General features: G+C 39.4%; 3 protein-coding genes and 1 long non-coding RNA gene across 6 annotated transcripts; all 4 read right to left on the reverse strand.

Moving 5' to 3' along the window:
* Nucleotides 1–1,116: 1,116 nt before the first annotated feature.
* On the reverse strand, nucleotides 1,117–2,665 carry LOC113173232 (zinc transporter 7-B-like). Its single transcript, XM_026376633.1, has 5 exons — nucleotides 2,490–2,665; nucleotides 2,226–2,368; nucleotides 2,074–2,120; nucleotides 1,690–1,997; nucleotides 1,117–1,262 (listed from the first exon to the last, which is right to left on the reverse strand). Exons 3-5 carry the CDS (start codon nucleotides 2,090–2,092, stop codon nucleotides 1,227–1,229), a joined length of 363 nt encoding a protein of 120 aa, XP_026232418.1. The 5' UTR covers nucleotides 2,093–2,120; nucleotides 2,226–2,368; nucleotides 2,490–2,665; the 3' UTR covers nucleotides 1,117–1,226.
* A 2,857-nt stretch (nucleotides 2,666–5,522) lies between these two features.
* Nucleotides 5,523–7,015, reverse strand: LOC113173572 (zinc transporter 7-like). Of its 3 annotated transcripts, XM_026377002.1 has the most exons (4): nucleotides 6,748–7,015; nucleotides 6,568–6,613; nucleotides 6,283–6,497; nucleotides 5,523–5,808 (listed from the first exon to the last, which is right to left on the reverse strand). In XM_026377002.1, the coding sequence occupies exons 2-4, from the start codon at nucleotides 6,581–6,583 to the stop codon at nucleotides 5,773–5,775; spliced, it is 267 nt and encodes an 88-aa protein (XP_026232787.1). In that variant the 5' UTR covers nucleotides 6,584–6,613; nucleotides 6,748–7,015; the 3' UTR covers nucleotides 5,523–5,772. The 3 variants fall into 3 exon arrangements, with proteins under 3 accessions (XP_026232787.1, XP_026232789.1, XP_026232786.1); XM_026377004.1 differs by having other exon boundaries at nucleotides 6,568–7,015; XM_026377001.1 differs by lacking the exons at nucleotides 6,568–6,613; nucleotides 6,748–7,015 and having other exon boundaries at nucleotides 6,283–6,516.
* A 1,524-nt stretch (nucleotides 7,016–8,539) lies between these two features.
* Nucleotides 8,540–18,525, reverse strand: LOC113172852 (zinc transporter SLC39A7-like). The gene is made up of 10 exons (XM_026375882.1): nucleotides 17,997–18,525; nucleotides 17,421–17,899; nucleotides 16,561–16,582; nucleotides 12,684–12,745; nucleotides 12,431–12,571; nucleotides 11,743–11,794; nucleotides 10,177–10,276; nucleotides 9,856–9,902; nucleotides 9,457–9,742; nucleotides 8,540–8,646 (listed from the first exon to the last, which is right to left on the reverse strand). Exons 1-9 carry the CDS (start codon nucleotides 18,013–18,015, stop codon nucleotides 9,489–9,491), a joined length of 1,176 nt encoding a protein of 391 aa, XP_026231667.1. The 5' UTR covers nucleotides 18,016–18,525; the 3' UTR covers nucleotides 8,540–8,646; nucleotides 9,457–9,488.
* Nucleotides 11,289–13,712, reverse strand: LOC113173209. Its single transcript, XR_003299816.1, has 4 exons — nucleotides 13,632–13,712; nucleotides 12,909–12,937; nucleotides 12,431–12,745; nucleotides 11,289–11,794 (listed from the first exon to the last, which is right to left on the reverse strand). It is a non-coding gene; the product is annotated as an uncharacterized LOC113173209 (long non-coding RNA).
* Nucleotides 18,526–20,088: the final 1,563 nt, after the last annotated feature.

A 20,088-nucleotide genomic window follows, 5' to 3' on the forward strand; every position in this document is an offset into this window, starting at 1 on the left:
TTCCTGAAAGAGGCAACAAGCGGTCTCTGATTGGTCGATGTTGGTGACGCCAAGGTGGGCGTACGCACCATAGAAGCAGATTCAGTTGTGGCTCTGTTAGCGCCACACTGCCCCCTATTGTAGGGAGGTGGAGGTGGAGCTGAATCCTGCTGATAACATAGCTTTCCATGTACTTTTATTTTTGATACAGTAAGTACCAGATTTACTTAAGTAAAATGGTGCATTTTTCAGTAAAGTACTTTTACATTAAGCTATGGCTACTATTAGATAGATAGATATAAGATCTACATGCATCAATGTCACAAATGACAAATAAAGGCGTTTCTTTCTACCAACATTGACTTAATGAATTACATGTCGACAGCTTGTATATTCCTTTGTTTCTTAGATATAAGAATAAGAAATAGTGTGTTTTTAAGTCAAGTAAACTTGTTATGTCAAGGATGTGGCTGAGTAAATACATTGTTCATGGGTAAATAAAAAGCCTGCCTTTGGTGCATTACTAAGAGTAGAAATAGGTACAAAACTGGAAGATACATTTTGATTACATTCTGACCTTTGTCAGAAGACTGTCATCCAAGAGTTGTTAATATGCATAAAGCTGGAAATGTAATGTCAGTGATTTTAGATGTTTGTCAGTCCACAGGTTAACAAACTGTTAATAAATGAAGATGTTTTATTCTGTGGCTACTTTCCATGGAAGGGGGTGATCAGCTAAGATTACTTAAAAGACACAACACACAATTCTCAACCCCAATGAATAAGAGGTTTAATCATGAAAAAGTAACACTGTGTTTAGTGAAAGAAGCATACAGCACACCAACATTAAGTACAGTGCCTCAGGGTCTGGGCAGAATACCATCATTGTGTTTCTGACAGTAACTTACAGGATCATGTTATAATTCCTGTCTACTGTATGTTGTGTCTCACAAATCAAATCACATTTTATGATTAGTTCATGGGGAAAACCAGGTTAGTGCAGAGTTCCTTTTCTGCCATAAAAGATGCAACAACTAAGAAAAAATGCTAAATCATTTACTGGAATTTATCATGGATAGAAATCACATTTTATTTTTTTTTACATTTTACATTTTTTACATATTTTTGTACTGTTGTAAAAATAAGAATTATTTGTAAAATAAAAAAAAACTTCGAAGTAAAATAATAATTATAATATCAGATTGGAGGATGTAGGTTGCAGCAACTTCTTTCTTAGGAGTGTCCATCTAGTTAGAGTCGCTGCTGCAGGAGCTGCTGGAGGACTGTAGCACACATGAACACAAGAGACAGACATTAATTAGGCACTGCAGTCCTCAACAAATATGATCTCAAACTCAGATTGCAATACTGTTATGATTTCTTGTGATTTATTAAATCAGAAGTTTCACAGATTTTCAACTTGCTTCTTATGGTTCTAGTTTAGAGAATACAAATACAGTTTGGGAATGGTTTTAAATGTACCTCTACCTTCACTATGTTAAATAATCTCTCTCCTACTTGCTGAACAGCTCCTCCCACTGACAGTACCAGGAGAGTTTTTTTAGTTCAAATAATATTCCCTCTACCACAGCTTTTTGATATCTTTCATGTACATTTCAGTTGCATTGAAATTTAGAATAGAATCTAAGAGCTAGAGCAAATTGAAACAACACACGATGTATTGTATTTGAGAAAATTAGTGAATCTTACCCCATGACTGTCCTTCCCTTTCTTGTGACAATGACCATGCTTGTGACCATGTTTGTGACCATGCTTGTGACCATGCTTGTGCTTGTGTCCATGTTCGTGTTCGTGTCCATGCCCATGTCCGTGTCCATGTTTGTGACTTTTTTCATGGCACTTTCCATGGCCTGGTCCATGCCCATGCTCATGCCCTTGGCCATTGCCACAACCAGGCTGTGCTCCTGCTCCACATGGACCAGGAGGGCAGATTAGTGGTGCGTTGGTGCCTGGCACCTGTGGTGAAGGGTTTGGGTAGCCAGGGGGGCACTGGTTTCCTAAACATAATAAGAATCAGCACTTAGTAACAGTTATCATCAAGTATGTAGCGTTCAGCTCCTTGTTTGTGTTTACCTTGTTCGGGGCGGCTCATTATGAAATGTCAGATGAAACTACAGCTCCTAAAAGTGAGACAAAATCTCTTTAAATCAATCAACACAGCTTGTCTTTTGTTATTCATATGCAGTCACTTTATATCCATGAAAAAGTTTGAGTAACTAACTTACAGTTTGCTGGAGAGCAGAGTCACAGCTGCAACTGGTGCCTGCTGGTTCTATTTATAACCTGCACCAGCTCCACTTCACAACATCAGGGGCTGTGCCAGGACTCCTATCGGACCATTTGTATTTTGACATTAATGGGCGGGTGTCTTTAAAATAAAGTCAACACGGAGGATACATAATTAGAAATATCGATAAACACAACACTTATCTGTGAGATTTTAAGAAATGTTCTGATAATAAATCAGACCACACTGGAATCTTGGTTACCTGAACATATCCTTACTCCACATTACAGAAGTGTCTGTAGGTGACTCTCAGATGGTGCAAAATATTTCAAGTTTCAACTTGAAATATCTCAACTACTTTTATGAAGTATTCTGTATGAGAAGCTGCATTTTTTCAATCGGCTATCAAACACATAACACCACTGACTGGTGCTGGACAACAAGTGCATCCGATTTGACTGTTTAATATTACATGGACACAGACTGTTTACCTTGTTCTCGGTTGACATTCACACAGGAACACTTGCGTGAGTGTTGTGTGAGTGAAAAACAAAGTGAACAAAGGTCTTAACTCAACCTTTCCTGGGAAATAGAGATAATGCTGATACATACAGATTAATAGGAAACTCTAAAATAGAGAACAAAGAGGGCAAGGTGTTACACAGTTTTCAACTTTTTGATTTGTTGGGCATAGAACACTGTAATAACTGTTCAGCCCAGTAACACTGTGCTCTCAGGCAGTTTTGATGCCAGTGGAAGTGAATGTAATAATGAAGAATGATGAAATCCCATCCAGCCTTACCAGCCATTCCTCACAGATTCAAGTGGGATTTTATGTGTTCTAACAAAGCCTTCATCAGAATACTTTTCTACTTCATTATGAATTCACTGATTTAATAAAAACAATTTTGGAAATGCTTGTTTTTGTTTTAGCCCACACTCAATCTTAAACCTGCAATTGTATAGGTTGTTGCTTATTTACACCTTCAGCAGACACAAAGCTGATTTTAACTCTGGTTAGTCTGATGTTAAATTAAAACAGTGAAGTTGCAGGTGAAAAACCATGAGGGACCATTGGGATGGTTGTGTGGGTGACCTGTAGTGACTATGTGATAACACATAGTCATTTGATCAAGGTTTGTTGTAATAGTCCTCATTTTAACCACTCTATGGGATCTTTTAGAATATTTTATATTTTAGTGCTAACACACACACCCACACCTACCTAGGTATGTATTTTGTGGTCAGCTTGTTTTCTTTTCTTTGTGCCACACACAAACACTCGAGACATTTTGATACTGAATGGTTTACAGCTTTTCCAATCCGTTACCCTCATTCTCTCACAGATCTGAATCAGAATTTGAACAGCCCATGCGTGTCACGGTCTCCAGACGCACTTCCATTAATCAGTCGCTAAATCTCACTCACCTGAAGTTCCTGCCCAGAACCACCTCTACCCTCCCTGTACCCAGAACACCCCCACCAAACCTGAGCCTCTTAACATATACTTGGTTTTAACCAATTGTAACCTGTCGTGTCTTATTTGATCCCAGTTATGGTACAAAGCTTACAAAGTGATTACATAAGTCAGCATCTTACATAAACATAACAGTTGGACAAATAGAAATTGTGACACTATCAGTGACACTGGGTAGACCGCAGAGACTGTGCACATCCACAGTGACAACACTCATGGCCATGACCATGACCCACACACAGTAGATTAGAGAGCTGGGGTGAGGACGGAAACCATAATGGTGGAGGAACATTTACATTTAGTAGACACTTTTATCCAAAGCGACTTACAAGTCATTACAAGGTACAAATGTAGGCAGGGTGAGCGTGAGGAGGGTCCTGCTAAGGGACCCCTACTGGGATACGAAACCCCACTCCCCACATGGAGCGGTGCTGTCCCAGTACATACAGTGTCTGTCCAAAACAAAATCACCACCTGGATGTAACTAGGCAAATACTGTAGGTAAGAGCCTCCCATTGGATAATTACTGCATTGATAATTAGGTTTCAAGCTGGCAACAAGTTATTTAACCCAAACTGATTCAGTGAGTAGCTTCTTATTTCTTGAGAACCAACCAACAACTGTGTCTGAAGATACATCCTGTGGTCGTGGAAAATATGTTAATCTGTTTCAAAAAGGTCAAATTTTTGGCATGAATCAAGAAAAGAAAACATCTAAGGAGATTGATAAAACTACTAAAACTGGGTTAAGAACTGTCCAATGGAAGAAGGTCATGTGGTCTGATGAGTCCAGATTTACCCTGTTCCAGAGTGATGGGAGCATCAGAGTAAGAAGAGATGTGGTGAAGTGATGCACCCATCATGCTAGTGTCTACCATACAGGGCCTGTGGGGGCAGTGCTATGATCTGGGGTTGCTGCAGTTGGTCAGGTCTAGGTTCAGCAATCTTATGTGTTCAAAGATTGAGATCAGCTGACTACCTGAATATACTGAATGACCAGGTTATTACTTCAATGGATTTTTTCTTCCCTGATGTCACGGGCATATCCCAAGATGACAATGTCAGGATTTATTAGGCTCAAATTGTGAAAGAATGATTCAGGGAGCACGACACATTACTTTTACACATGTTGATTAATGATTGTTCCACCACAGAGTCCAGACCTAAACCCCATTAAGAATCTTTGGGATTGGGATCAAAACGATGCCACGGTGAATGAGTGTTGTAATCAAAATAATAGAGTGTGTGACTTCAGATAGTATGTATGTTTCACAAGAAGTGATTTGATCATTGACATCACAATAAAAAAAAGTACAACATAAAGTGGAGGAGGCAGGTTTTAATATAAGAGAACATTTACAACAAGTGAGTTACTTACCTCTGTTCTTCCCATACATTTGACAACTGAAAGAAGACACTAAAATTCACACAAATCTACTTTTAACATACAAGAAAACACATTTTCCATGTACTCATACCTTTTTAAGAACACTAACAAAATACACCTTCAGCCATCACAGTTAAAAGCCCTAGTGCCACACTTTAACCTAAACCTGATTCCAACTTTGACCCTAAAACCACGACTCAGCCCTTGTACAGCTTGACTAAATCACTCTTAATACAAAAGCATATAACTAATTACTATAAATTAAATACAAGTTATTTAAAAACTTACTTACTGTGTGCTGAAGTGGAGATTCATGGATACAACAGTCACCTGATGCTTTTATATCAAGCCACACCTCCAACAGCGCTCATCATCAAAAGCAGGGTATGGACACGCACTCCGTTTTATAAAATACTTTTATTATTTTGTGAGGCAAACCTGTGATTTTGTCAGGATTTATGGGTTTGATTAAAGCAGTTACTTTACATTTTAAACATTCCAGTAATTTTGTTAATTTGCTGAGCAAACATGAGTAAGAATACATGACAATCAGCAAGATAATCAGTTTATAATACAAACTTTTAAGTTTACAACCACTTGGGAAGTAAAATAATGATTATAATATCAGATTGGAGGATGAAGGTTTCCAGATGGCAACAACTTCTTTCTAAGGCGTGTCCATCTAGTCAGAGTCACTGCTGCAGGAGCTGCTGGAGGACTGTAGCACACATGAACACAAGAGACAGACATTAATTAGGCACTGCAGTCCTCAACAAATATGATGTAAAACTCAGTCTATCATTCATTTCTTTATTAAGCATTGGTTTCCTGTGATTTGTTAGTTTACACCAAAGGGCAGCTTCTCACATTTCACCTTGCATGCTGCATGGTTCTAGTTAGGAGAAAACATGTGCATAAGTTTATAATGACCTCCTGATGACATCATCAGGAGAAGTTTTTCAGTTCAGATAATCATGATCTAGAGAAGATCGAATGTCAATCTCCCAGAACCAGATATCGGCATGTGAACTGAAAAACCCTGCCAGATGACGTTGTGTGGAGGGGTTTTTGAGCTAGAAACACAGACTCACTATGGAATTTCCAAATTAAAACAATAGTAAGAGAAAATCTATGAAGTCGCCCTTTACATGTAAGTTACATTTAGTTCTCAATGAATTATCATGAATCTTACCCCATGACTGTCCTTCCCTTTCTTGTGACAATGACCATGCTTGTGACCATGCTTGTGCTTGTGCTTGTGCTTGTGCTTATGCTCGTGTCCGTGACCCTTTCCATGGCATTGTCCATGACCCGGTCCATGACCCGGTCCATGCCCGTGCCCATGCCCATGCCCATGCTGTGGTCCCGGGCCACATGATCCATGATGCTGAGGAGGGCCCTGGTTTCCTAAACATAAGAGCATTAGCACTAAGCAAAAGTTAAGGTATTTAATACACAACTCAGTGTCTGTGTTTACCTTGGTGTGATGACATTTTGAAATGCCAGATAAATCAGAACAGAGCCTGAAAATGAGAAAAACAAAGTCTTTAAGTAAATCAACACAGTTTGTCTTTCATTATCCATACACAGTGATTTTATTTATATGAAAAACTCAAACAGGAACTAATCAGCAGCAGAGTTTGAGTGATTAACTTACAGTTTGCAGGAGCGCAGAGTCTCACCTGCAATGGTTACCTGCTGGTTCTATTTATGACCTGAACCGGTCCCATCATCAGGGGCTGTGCCAGAACTCCCATGATAAATGGGTGTGTGTCTTTAAAATAAATAAAGCATAAACCATACGCAATCTAAAGATGAAATATTGAATATTGCATGTGGATGACCTTGCTTTTTTTTTTTTTTTAGTTTAAACGTGAATGAACTGCATTTATTCCAGTAATCTCTTAAATAAATATGATTTGCACTTTAAACATCACACACATGACACCACTGACTGGTGCTGGACCAGAAGTGCACTTGGTTTGAAAGTCCAGCAGCAGCAGTAGCAGTCGTCGTTTGCTGAGTTTAGCATTACATGAACTCAACTTCTCTGGCTTTACACAGACCACTCGTGCCCCAGTAAAATGGAAGATCCACAATTTACCAAACTTTTATGAGCAAGTGATAAAAACTGGATTCATGTGAATGTAGCTGCTGCAGGGTGTGTACATGTTTGTGAAAATCATAGTGTACAAAGGTCTTCACTCAAACGTCCCTGGGTAAATAAAGATAATGCTTTATACAAGCACAGTGACAGATAACACAGAGTAATATGAAACTCTAAAATAGAGAACAGAGGAGTGCATCATTGTAATATAAGAAAAAAAAGCATGTGAGATGAATTCTTGTTGTTGTTTATCTATGCTGTATTATTATTCTGCCCTGATAAAAAATCACTGACAGCAACAATTTCCAAGTCAAGCCAAATAAACAAGTTGAACCCTAACACAGTGCTGTGACTTACATTAGTTAATAATAACTACATACTTTATTGATTCCCTTGGGCAAATTGTGGTTAGACAGCTGCCAGACAGCACATATCAATGCTACTACAGGGTTTGGTGTCTTGTCCAAGGACACCTTGACAAGTAGCCAGGAGGAACCAGGAGTTGAACCGCTAACCCTGGGGTAGTAGACTACTGCTCTACCACCTGAGCTACAGCCACCCCAGTTGAAATGTCCTATGTGTATGAAAAGAGAACAACTGAAGTGGCTTACAGAGAGTCCACGATGTCTCATGCTCTCTGAACCACTCAGCTGAACCACAGCTGAAATATTAATCACTACAGTAATTATCCACTTGAAGGTTCATTCCTATGTGGAAAGTTATACACAAAAAGAGCAATGAATTATTTAATATAAATAAAGCTAAGATGAAAATTCATAGCTGAACTTGTGTTTTTGGTTTGGTTCCACACTCAACCTTAAGACCCAAGGCTGTTTTATTTTATTTTTTTAAAGCTGTGTTTGGTCTCCACCAACTAATTGTTGAAGCATGTAGCTGGTTATCTGTAGCCTGTGTAGACTGTGCAGGTCTCTCCTTCATGTGGAAAATCTATTGTGTTGAGAGTTTTCACAGTATCCAAAACCAGTCTGTCCTCCGTCACCATGACTTCCATGATCTCCACAAGGTGGAGCTACATGATGACTATTATTGTGCTGGGGAGGGTTGGAGTTGAGCTTAGGTTTTACACAGTATAAAACCTGTCCTCATACTGTTGGCCCTAAAAAGTAAACACACTTTCCTTTTTGTACTGGAGCAGCAGTCAGCTCACTGTGCATTTCTATGAAGCCACACCACACACAGTTCTCATCATACTGCTTGGTTTACAGTTTTTTAATTGTCAGCACAGATCCAACCCCTTATACTCATTCCCTCACAGGTCAAACCAGGATTTCACCCAGAACTGTTTCACTGCTCTACAAACAAAAGACACAAACAAAATCTTCAAATGAAAGTATTTTTAATAGGAGAGGATGAATGAGTCCAGATGTTAACTTGTTTCTTTTCATGTTGAGAAGCCTTCATCTAGTGAGAGTCACTGCTGCAGGAGAACTGCAACAAGAAAAGCAAACATTTCATCTAAAGATGAATTAAAATGAAGTTATAGTACTGGAATTCATTATTGAGCATACTGCAGCTGTTAAGAACCCATTTCAATTCAATTTTATTAATGAGCCTTTATTAATCAATATATTTATATTGAATATATATTTCTGGATTAAAAAATGCATTTATTAAAGGAAAATTTAATAAAAAAGTTTTCCATAAAAAAATCAAACTTTTTTTTGTATTTTATGTTTTTGGTTGGGGCCCCCACAGCTAGAAGAACCTGGGCCTGGGACAAGGAGTTATGATGATGTCATGTCAGGTGAAAGTGGCTTCTAGTCATTCTGGTACATCAAGAGGACTTTAGGGTTCATGTAGACACAGTTCTCTTCCTCCTCCATCCTGTTAGGATCTGAACAAACTGTGGATTTATGTTTATTTATCTTTAGTTCCAACCAGTTCTTGAGTGCTGGATTAATTTCAGTCTAGACCCTTAAAGATGGACAGACTCTGGAGCAGGAGAAATAAGGACGGTCAGGATGTTCTGGAGAGGTCATGTGAAACTTTATAAACAATTTTCTATGGCATTGCTGGAGCGGATGGTGGTAAAGTAGGATGTCTATCAGACACCATTACAATGTAGAGCAGCTCAGTTTATAATCTACAGGAGCTGTTTTTAGGCCTTGTCCCTATTGTTACTGATGTACAGTGTTAGTGTTGGTGTTTAGGTAAATAAATAAAACCCGATCTAACACACACACACACACACACACACACACACACACACACACACACACACAAACTGTCACTTCTTACCTCTCTTATAAAAATGGCCACAAGTGACCATGCTAACATCCATGTCCGTGATGACCATGTCCGTGGTGACCGTGTCCATGGTGACCGTGTCCGTGGTGACCGTGTCCATGGTGACCATGTCCGTGGTGACCGTGTCCGTGGTGACCGTGTCCATGGTGACCGTGTCCAGGCCCATGACCATGGCCTCCAAAAGGTGGATTACAAGGCGGGGGAGGACAGATCGGGGGTTGGGCACAGCCTGGTGGATACTGAGGGTGTCCACCAGGCCCACAAGGATACATGTTTCCTAGACAAGCACAGGAAGTGATTTGATGATTAACATCACAATATAAAGAGTCTGACATAAAGAGGAGGAGGCAGGTTTTAATAAAAGAGAACATTTACAGGTGAGTTACTTACCTCTGTTATTCCCGTACATTTCAAAACTTTCAATGCAAACCCTGAAACTGAAAGAGGACACTTACAGTAAATGCACACAAATCTACATACAACATACAAGAAAATGCATTTTCCTATGTTCTCATACCTTTTTGAGAACACTAATAAAATACACCCTGGGCTAAAATGCCTGGTGACACACCTTACCCTAAACCTGATTCCAACTTTTACTCTAAAACCACGACTCAACCCTTGTGCAGCTCAACTAAATGATCCTTAAAACAAAAGCATATAACTAAAATTATTGTACATTAAATATAAGTTATTTAAAAACTTACTTACTGTGTGCTGATAGATAGTGGAGATACACGGATACAACAGTCACCTGATGCTTTTATATCAAGCCCCACCTCCAACAGTGTTGGCAGGGTGTGGACACCCACTCAGTTTTGAAAAATACTTTTGTTATTTTGTGAGGCAAACAACAGAGCGCTGTCTGTTGATGTTTTATTGAGATTTTTTGTGTTGCTATATCACATCCAAAGTTTTGTCCACACTCTAGTTATACGGATACTTATACTAACACAGTACATACACTGTGAACTGTGGTTCATGTTGTAAAAGGAGTGCGTAAAGCGGAAAAAGTTGGGAGTGTTTGATGATCAGGAAAAATGTCACACCACAGGTTTCACACAGCTGAGCCAATTCCAGTGAAGTATGACAGCACAACAGGTTATCACCTCATTTTTACAGCTAGGCCCATTTGGTTTTAAACAATGACACAGTGTTCATCATGAAACAATCAGGAAGTTTTGTCTTTTGTTTGTCTTTGTGTTTGCATGAACGACTACTACTATTCTAGCAACTGTTGTGCTCCTACATTTGGAATCTCCAGTTTGTGTCTGGTTGTTTCTTAAGGTGGAACATTAAAACAGAGAGAGAGAGTAAAACGTTTGATGTGGACTAGTCCACTATTTCGTTCAATCTTAACAGAGAATACACTAGTGGGTTCAGGACATTAAAATGAGAAGGCAAAAGCTCCTGCACAACCGTTGTCCAGATCAAGAACACCTCCCAGTAGGTACTGACCTCTTGGAGGTGTTCAAACCCTTCTGCTTTGTAGAAGCCTTTTTGAGAGTATTTACATCTGCCAGGCTGTTTATTTAACTCTCTACAAGCTTCTCACAGCTAGATTCAAGCAGTTCATCCAATTCTTAAGTAGCTCCCCACACACGAACCGCTGGTACGTCTCAGTAATAGGAAACGTCATTAGAGCTATGACAGGAGCATGTATGGCTGCCAAGTTGGTTTTCTGATATTCACTAATGATGCGACTGCTGACAAAAACAGCAGATGAAGCCACGCCTCATTATTATCTTTATATAACAGTTGACAGCACAACAGTTTCTATGTTTTGCCATTACAAGGCAGCAAGTAAACAACAATAACAAGAGTTGCAGCCATTAATGCATGGTTTTATTGCCAAATCACAACACAAACAAAAACACCAATAGAAGGATTTTAAAGATGCCACATTCATTATTAACAAATGTTAATAAAAAAACTTATATATCTTACAATATAAACAAAGTCACATTGACACAGAAGCATGATTTTATGCATAATGTTTAATTGAAATATTCAAAGTAAGATTGATTGAAGCAGCTTACAGTTGAAATCCCTCAACTAGCGTGTCGTGTCATCAAATCAAACTCATTGACAAACAAAGTATAATCCTTTTCACTTTCCATTTAAAATATATCTGACAGCTAAACATGTCGGATTCCAAAAGGTTACGTTAAAAATCCGAATAGTGGTATAGCTTGTATAATGAACACACTGATTATGTTAGCAGGAGGATGACTCTGGACATGAGTTGAGATGTTAACGTGTCTCTTTTCTGTTCACATCTAGGAATCCTCGTCTGGTCAGAGTCACTGCTGTTGGAGTTGCTGGAGAACTGCAAAAAAAACAACAAAAAAACATGGTCATGTAGTGAGGATGTGTCAGTGAATTCACACATTAAATGGAAGCTGTTGTTTAAATACATAACTGGTTATAATTGGACATAGGTACACTGGAAATGAGTTTTGTCAATTAATAAGGCTGTTTCTTTGTTCCTTGAATGATTCATTTATTTGTGGATGTAGGAAAACTGAAAATTCAATTTTGACTTCTTTTCTATTTTGTGTTTTTTTTTTAATTAATGCTGCTTACATGGTTTCTCCACTTGGGGGCAGCAGACACCTTTTCTCTTGGGTTTATTTACATGATCAGCAGACACAAAGCAACATTAGAATTTATTTGGTGTATTCCTGACCACCTGATCAAGATAGGTCCAGTATTTATCCTCCTTCTTTAACAGCTAAAATATTTCAATACACTCTGTAGAACTAAGGGGATCTTACTTGAAAATATTTATTATAGTAACTATAGTAGTAGCATCCACAGAGCAACACAACAAAGTGTGGCCTAAGCAGAAAATATGACAGCCATAAATTTCAAGTGCAGCTGGTTACTCAGATCTGTGTTACTTTAACTGTTCCTGTTATTACGTCTGCTTATTAACTTTATATTGTTACATTAGATATCATACCTCTCTTGTGACAATGACCAAGCATGTGATCATGCTACCATCCATGGTGATGGTGGTGATGGTGACCATGGTGACCATGATGACCATGGTGACCATGGTGATGGTGACCATGGGGCCAACGCCCATAATCAAATTCCTGCACTGATACAACACCCTGCATTGGGACTACTGGGACCATAGGGGCTACAGGATTGTACATAGGTGCAACGTAGGGCTGGACAGGCTGGACAGGCTGGTAGACCGGAGGTGTTACTTGGTAACCTGGCGTTATCTGGATATCAAGCCCATGGCGGTGGTGGTGGTGATGATGATGGCCTATTCAAATAGAAAAGGTAAGGTCTCACTTAATGGCAATTTTTGATCATTAAAATTAAATTGAGGAAAAGTTTGGCAGAAAGGAAAGGGAGCAGCTTGTAGTCAGAAGAATAAAAGACACAGAATGAACAACAACACAAAAGGGAGAGAATTATTTACTTACCGAACATTTTGAATGTTGTGATTCAAACCCTGAAAGAGAAAGAAGCAACTTTAATGCGCACGTTAAATCCTTTGTGGATAACAACAGCTGTGATACTGCGTAGAAACAGGAAGTTAGATATTGTGTTCACAGGTAGAGCAGGTTTCAAGGGACGCATCATATGACCTGCGACATGTTTCACATGACTGAGCTACTCATCAGAAAGCTATGTTTTAGTGATGAACACATGATCACATACTAATAACGCTGTTAACAAAAGCAACACACACGTATGATTGTTCTTTTGACTTGACTAGCCTGAACCTTCCCAGATAAACACCTCACCACCAACACCTTCCCCAACTGTGACCTAAACATAAGTCTAGGCTCAATCCTAAAACCAAGACTTGACTCTCAAACAGGTCAACAGTGGTAGAAAGCTGTAAGTAAACTCAGTGTGTGCTGAGGTGAACGAAAGAAACGTATATAAATGAAGACAAAGAAAATATATAAAACATTAAATATCAAAGTAAACACACATCTACAACCAAAAGAGATTAAAAACATAATAAAAATAAAATAAAATAAATGCCTGGGCTGATGGTGAACTTTCCAAAACAATCAATTTGGGAGGAGAGACTGTGTTAATTGTGTTCAAATGTGAAATGTAGAACGTCAAAAATATTTTACAAAGTTCCTTATTTAGTTAGACGATAAAGACAGAGAGCAGAGGAGGGAACTTACTCAGTGTTGAAGAGAAGATCCAAAGATGCAGCTGTCAACTGATGCGGGTTTATATGGGCGGCCACACCCACCCTGAAGCAGGTCATCAGGGGTGGCGCCTTCGTTAGGTGTGGTTTTAATTATTGAAAGAGGAATTTCCACAGTAAGACATGCTGTACTTAAAAATACTTTTGTGACGTTTGCCCTGAACTGTCATGTGAAATCTTCTGCCGTAGTCCAAACACGCACAAACTCAGCAACCCTTATTTGACCTTGGTTATTTTCAGTTGTGCTGTCTTCTGCACGACATGCCTATCAAACCTGTTTGACACCTTTTCCTCAAAAGCCTCTAGTGTGGTGTTTTCAGGAACCCAAACTCAAGAGAGTAAATAAAACCTTTTAGATTAAGATGTCTCCCCTTTGGGCATCTGCACACGTCTAGTTTCACACTGATTTGACATCTTATCATACACAAACACACTGGACAACATATCAAGAATAAGCCATAGGTAACAAATACTGTGAGTAGGCCTTAAAGAGTCTAAATCATTTATGACATTACAATATTTACAATAGAGACAAGATGAGAGTTGGAGTCACAAATTGTTGTGTCAAGTCTCTAGAAAGTCAGATCACACATCAGGCTTCAGGTGAAATTCTAAGATGGAGCTGTTAGGGCCCATCTGTTTGCATTTAAATGCATCCGCAGCTAAACAAATGTTAATGTCATCAGTACACACAGACAGTTATCCAAGTGGTGAAACTAATGCAACTGGTGAAAAAGGTGAAACTAAAACACCCGCCCACGCCTCTGCATTCAAATGTTCCTGTACGTCAGCCACAACACATGCACAACACAAACACGTGTGCTTGTTTCTGTGATGCATTCATGTGATAGTTAAAGTCCTGTAGTGAGAACATTCACACACATTTTTATCATTAAAACATTCCACTGACACTGAGTGCATCCTTAACTCCAAGCACTTGTGGTCAAAGGGCCAAAAAGCTTTAACTTAATGTAAAGTCGCAGTTTGTAGAACTCTTTTTGGTACAGAGGTGACAATAATCTGCACCTAGAAGTCAGTATTGGGATATTGACGGAAAGGTTGCAGATTATAATTCTCTTTGAATCTTTTCTTCCATCAGCTGCTGAACTGAAGCCCAAATGCAGCTTACAAGTAGAAATGACATATTTGTTTCTATGGTTGTTCAGGGTGTGGCTGCTGTCTGTCAACATTCTCTCACTGACTAAAGATGAACTGTTGTGGAACTTCCCTGCCCAGAGACTGTTTACGTTGCAGTGTAGCATGTGACATTATCAGCTTCGTCATCGCTTGGCTCAACCTTAATGAATGATTATTAATTAATGGATGAGAAATGCTTTGCTCTTTATCTTTATCTACCCGTTGCCAATGGCAACTTGTAGTATCATAGCAAATCATCAGTACTGTTGTCACAGTTGTCAGGGGAGTAGGAACTACGAACTACGTATTTTAACTACATATATATTTGAAAAGATTCAAGTAGCTAAATTACTTTTTGTGTAGTTAACCACTTAAACCACAATCATAGGTTGTTTTGTTTAGGACAGGTTTAGCTCTTGGGGTACTCCAAGAATTTAGTTGTCCTAGTTGTTAGCTCACCTGTCTATTGCCAATTTGGGATAAGTTGTATTTTGTGACACTGTAAAACATTAGACAGGAAAAAAGTGGAATCAACCAAGCTTTTCTAGTTAGGGTTAAGGTAAGAGGTAGATTTATTCAACTTAAAGTGAGTAGTTGTCATTTTTAACCTACTGTATTAAAAACACGGGTTATTCTGATTTGACTTCCCACTTGAGCTGAATCAGCCCATTGTATCTGGACCGATGGATCAACTGACAGAGATACATGTAAACGCAGCTTGACTGTTGGTAGAGACAAACAACTGCAAGGTGCTAATTCTTAGTTTCAAAAAATCCTCATTTCAAACACGGCTGCCTCCACCGTGTTTACACCTGTTGTCAATCAACAAAATCTCAATTTTCAAAACTCAAAAATGCCGTAGATATGTCCATGGCAGTCTGATCTGTGCAGGTGTGTGAGCCGTTTGTGTGCAAATCTGAAGTCATTTACAGGTGATTTAGCAAAAGAAAATCCAGGGACCAGCCATGTGTAGCGACACTGCACTGTGGCGTGGAACATCAAATCAGACATCTCTTTATCGGCCAAGTATGTTTGAACATGCAAGGAATTCGACTCCAGTTTCTAGTAGCTCTCAGTGCACATAAAAAACAACCAGGAAGATTTGACAAGTATGAGCAAAGCTGGGCAATACAATAGGTGCAATTATGTCCAAGCAGGTAGGTGACAAAGACTTCTACATGTAAAGAGTGAACTTCTGTAAACTGTGGTATCCTACACAGTTCATTTCACCATCCCTCACATTAAAAGGTGACGCTGTAGAAACAACTGATGCGCTCATTCGAACCCACTATTGTATTAATGTATTAATACACTGAGCTAAAATTATCCAAACTATCATTGTGTAAGTCATTATGGTCCTGTGAAAAATAAAACAACCAACAAATGTTAATTATTAGAGGCAAAGCCAGAGGTTTTTATTTTATCTTACATTTCTTTCATGCACCGTGACATTTTTCATTCCTCATAACCATTTACAGTACTGCATGGTGAACAGATCTTTGATTTTGCATAGATGTAGATGATTTTAAAATAAAGGCAGTACCAACCTTTTCCTCACAGAACCAACCCAGAATTATTTCACTTTTCTATAAGTAAACGCCATCAGAATATTTTAAAAGAGGCCACAATCATATGTTCATTCCTATCAAAAGTTATGAAAAGCCCATTTATCATAAACAAGTTCAGGACCAGGACCTGGAGTCCGGATTTCTTGTTCGAGTCTTGTTTCTGCTCACATCTCGAAATCTTCATCTAGTCAGAGTCACTGCTGCAGGAGGAGGAGGAGTTCTGCAAAAAGAACAAAAAGTAGATTACACACCTACATCATCATGTAGTGAGGTTGTGTCAGTGAATTCTCTTTTAATCAGTTATTTAAAATACTGCAAATGGTGTGGAAATATTAAACAATATATTGTGTCAATTAATAATCCACTTCTGTTAATGTTTATTTGAATTATTCATCATATTTCTGGATCTAGTAAACAGAATTTTTATTCTGACTGCATTTCTTTTCCATTTTGGCTTGGGAGACACTGAACCTGCAATAACCATTGTTGGCCTCTTGGAGGCAGCAACAACCTCGGTTTTTTTTTTTACATGATCAACAGACAGAGCAACATTTACATTTATTTTGGGCATTTCTGACCATCTGATGAATGTCAGTCCAATATTTATCCTCTTTTAGCTCGGTTTTTGGTCATGACTGCTCAAGACTCCACTGTGTACACCAAGTTATCTAACTTTGCCTCTGTGTTGTATGCTGCTAGGCAGGACCCATACCTTCAAAAATCTGTCACCATTGGGAATTCCCTGTAAAATCTGTGTGACTGTGAGTGTCATCTTTCATATTACATTATTTCAATAATTGTTCATGTAAAAATATCCAATAGAGTTTTGTTGTTTTGGACATTGAGCCTGTTAGAATCAATCCTCAGGGTTCTTCTGCTGAGCAGCATCATTATTATCAGTATGGATAAGATGAGACGGAAATAAGCTACTCAGCATCTTGCAAACAACAAAACTGCTGGACAATGTATCAAAATAACTAGAATCATCTATGTCTGTTCAGTAGTTACTTTGGGTGGACAGAGACTTTACAGTGTTCAGTAAAATGACTGGATCTTACCCCATGACACTGCCTTCCTTTCTTGTGACAACGGACGTGTGCGTGTCCATGCTTGTGTTTGTGGCGATGACCAAATCCATGAAATCCGTGGTGACCATGGTGTCCACGGGGACCGTGGTGTCCATGGTGTCCATGGGGACCGTGGTGTCCATGGTGACCGTGGTGTCCATGGTGACCATGGTGACCATGGTGTCCATGGTGTCCAGGCCCCTGTCCGCATCCAGGGCCCGGTCCATACCCAGGGCCCGGTCCATACCCAGGTCCCGGCCCGTACCCAGGTCCCGGTCCATACCCAGGTCCCGGTCCATACCCAGGCCCGGGTCCGTACCCCGGACCTCCAATGTTTCCACCAGGTGGGGCTATAGGATTATAACCAGGTTGACCAGGTTGGTAGGGTTGGGGTGGGACAGAGCCTGGTGGATATTGAGGGCCTCCTCCTGGAGCTGGTAGTTGACCATAGCCAGGAGGATACTGGTTTCCTAGTCAAACAAAGGAGATGGGGTTCACTTAATAACTGCTGATCATTTAAATCCAAATAAAGAAAGTCTGACAATGATGTGGTATCTAATAGTTTACCTGGATTATTCCCATACATTTCAAACGTTCCAACACAAACCCTGAAATCAAAAGAGGCCAGTTAAATGCACACAAATCTACTGTTAACATAAGAAATTCATTTTCAGTACCCTGCAGGAATAAATAACGGTTAAAACTGTACGGTGCACTGTGTAGAGAGGGAAGAGAAGCTCTGCAGATAAACAGGACGTTAGCTGGATGTAGTCAAACAGGTAGTGCAGGTCACAAGCGAGTGGAAAAGGACAATTCGTGACAAATATATCACAGAGGCCTATCTCACACGACTGTAACGACAAAACCTCCACCCATCAGGTTCTAAACACATGATCACTAAACATGGCAACACTCTTAACAAGGGAAACACACAAAGCCTGATGAGTCTGTCAGTACACACACACACACACACACACAGTAATCTGGTGTTTGATTGCACATGCTGTCTCTTCTCCTAAACCCCTGAGCTGAACCTCTAACCCTAAACACAGCTCGATGAAGAGAGGACACACTCTCAGGTATCAGTGCGCACTTACCGTGTGGCGCTCAGACGACGCAGCAGTCAGCTGACTGTGCTTTTATAAGAGGCCACACCTGAGCCAGGGCTCATCATCATCAGAGGGAGGGCCTCACCTCCACATCCCACCAACTGTTTCTTTCTTCTTTCTTGAGGTGCACAGACGTACGCTTGTATTTTGACGTTTTAGCGCCACCTTTAAAAAAAAGAAGCTAAATAACATCCTGACATTAAAGTGGGGATTATTTAAGAATAACAGCCGAATATTCGGAGGATGGAGAGTTGAGTCGGAATAAAGAAAATAAACCTGCATCAATTTTAATAGAGTTTTGTAACCTTCTCTCCTTCTCTTTCTCATTCAGCAGACTGAGACTGTTCACTTTTTTTATTTTACCACACATTGTGTGAAGATCTCTGTGCGCAGACCATCTGTCAGCTGTCATTTCAGTGTCGGGTCCATCAGTCCTGCTCAGTTCTAGTTTTCCTGAGGTCCTTTGTTCTGCTCCATCCACGTCACTGCTTCGCCTCCACCACCTCTACTCATTTCTAAACTTCACCTCGGGATATTCCTCTATTCTAACCCTAACCCATCGTGTTGTGTAGCAGTGTCAGGACCGGACGGATCCAATGCTTCTTTCCTCTCAATCCAACTCACCGTTGTCCTGTCATATCCCAAACTGTCGTGCAACAGCGTTTCCCCTGAGAACTATTTCAAGAAGTTAGTACTAGGTCTGAGTCTAAGTCTGATCCTGTAGGACTGTGCACGCTTACCGTGTCACAGCCTGGAGTCACGAACACGTCATTTAGTGAGTAGCCGTGCGTAAAGGTGTCAGCAGTTACTGTTACTTTTACTCCACTGCATTTCAAAGGGAAATATATTTGCATTTTACAGATGTACATTCAACTAAAAATATAATGAACTAACCAATTATGCTGTTTAATGATGGATAAAGTGGTTAAAATCAGATCCATGTTTCCATGTAGCAACTTACACCTGTTTCCTTTGTAATAAAATGTGTTTATTACCTTTTTCTCTTCCCATTTTCACCTTTAAACGTTTGTGGAAACGAATCTGGTCCAAACTTGTACGTGTATTTTGTCAACAGCATCACATTCAACACTATTTATATTTTATTTCTTCTTAGTGGACTACTTGTAATTATACAAATATAAATTAATTATGTAATTATTACTTGTATTAGAAGTAAATTGTAGAGCATGTAGTTGTGAGTATTTTTTTTAGGTTAATACTTGCAGTTTTACCAGCATACTGAGTTTGTGTACTTGTACCAGCTCTGGTAGAAGATAATATATACATTTAAAATTAGAAACTGACTGTGTCATCTGACTAAAGCCTCCATCAGTTTGTTCCTCTCCTCCCACCTGTACACCATGTGCACTGCGTTTGGCACCAACACATGAAGAATTTCAATGTGTGGACACATCAGGCTGCTGCATGCACTCATCGTCATGCAGGCTTCTGTTTCTTTCACCAGGATGACTTTTCCAAGTTATTTAGTCAAATAACAACAGCGAAGCTGATTCAGAGGAGGTTTTAACATAATATTTAATATTTACATA

This window comes from Anabas testudineus, chromosome 21 (genome assembly GCF_900324465.2).
Source record: "Anabas testudineus chromosome 21, fAnaTes1.2, whole genome shotgun sequence".
NCBI classification, from domain to species: domain Eukaryota; kingdom Metazoa; phylum Chordata; class Actinopteri; order Anabantiformes; family Anabantidae; genus Anabas; species Anabas testudineus.

What these genes read in the sequence shown, in the direction of transcription:
- LOC113173232 (XM_026376633.1), bottom strand. An exon ending in AAGGGAAGGACAGTCATGGG is followed by an intron (nt 1,263 to 1,689) that starts GTAAGATTCACT and finishes TGTGTGCTACAG; the next exon opens with TCCTCCAGCAGCTCCTGCAG.
- LOC113172852 (XM_026375882.1), bottom strand. An exon ending in AGATAACGCCAGGTTACCAA is followed by an intron (nt 12,572 to 12,683) that starts GTAACACCTCCG and finishes GTGTTGTATCAG; the next exon opens with TGCAGGAATTTGATTATGGG. An exon ending in AATGTACGGGAATAACAGAG is followed by an intron (nt 9,743 to 9,855) that starts GTAAGTAACTCA and finishes GTGCTTGTCTAG; the next exon opens with GAAACATGTATCCTTGTGGG.
- LOC113173572 (XM_026377001.1), bottom strand. Translation starts at nt 6,473, where the DNA reads ATGGATCATGTGGCCCGGGACCACAGCATGGGCATGGGCATGGGCACG. An exon ending in AAGGGAAGGACAGTCATGGG is followed by an intron (nt 5,809 to 6,282) that starts GTAAGATTCATG and finishes TGTGTGCTACAG; the next exon opens with TCCTCCAGCAGCTCCTGCAG.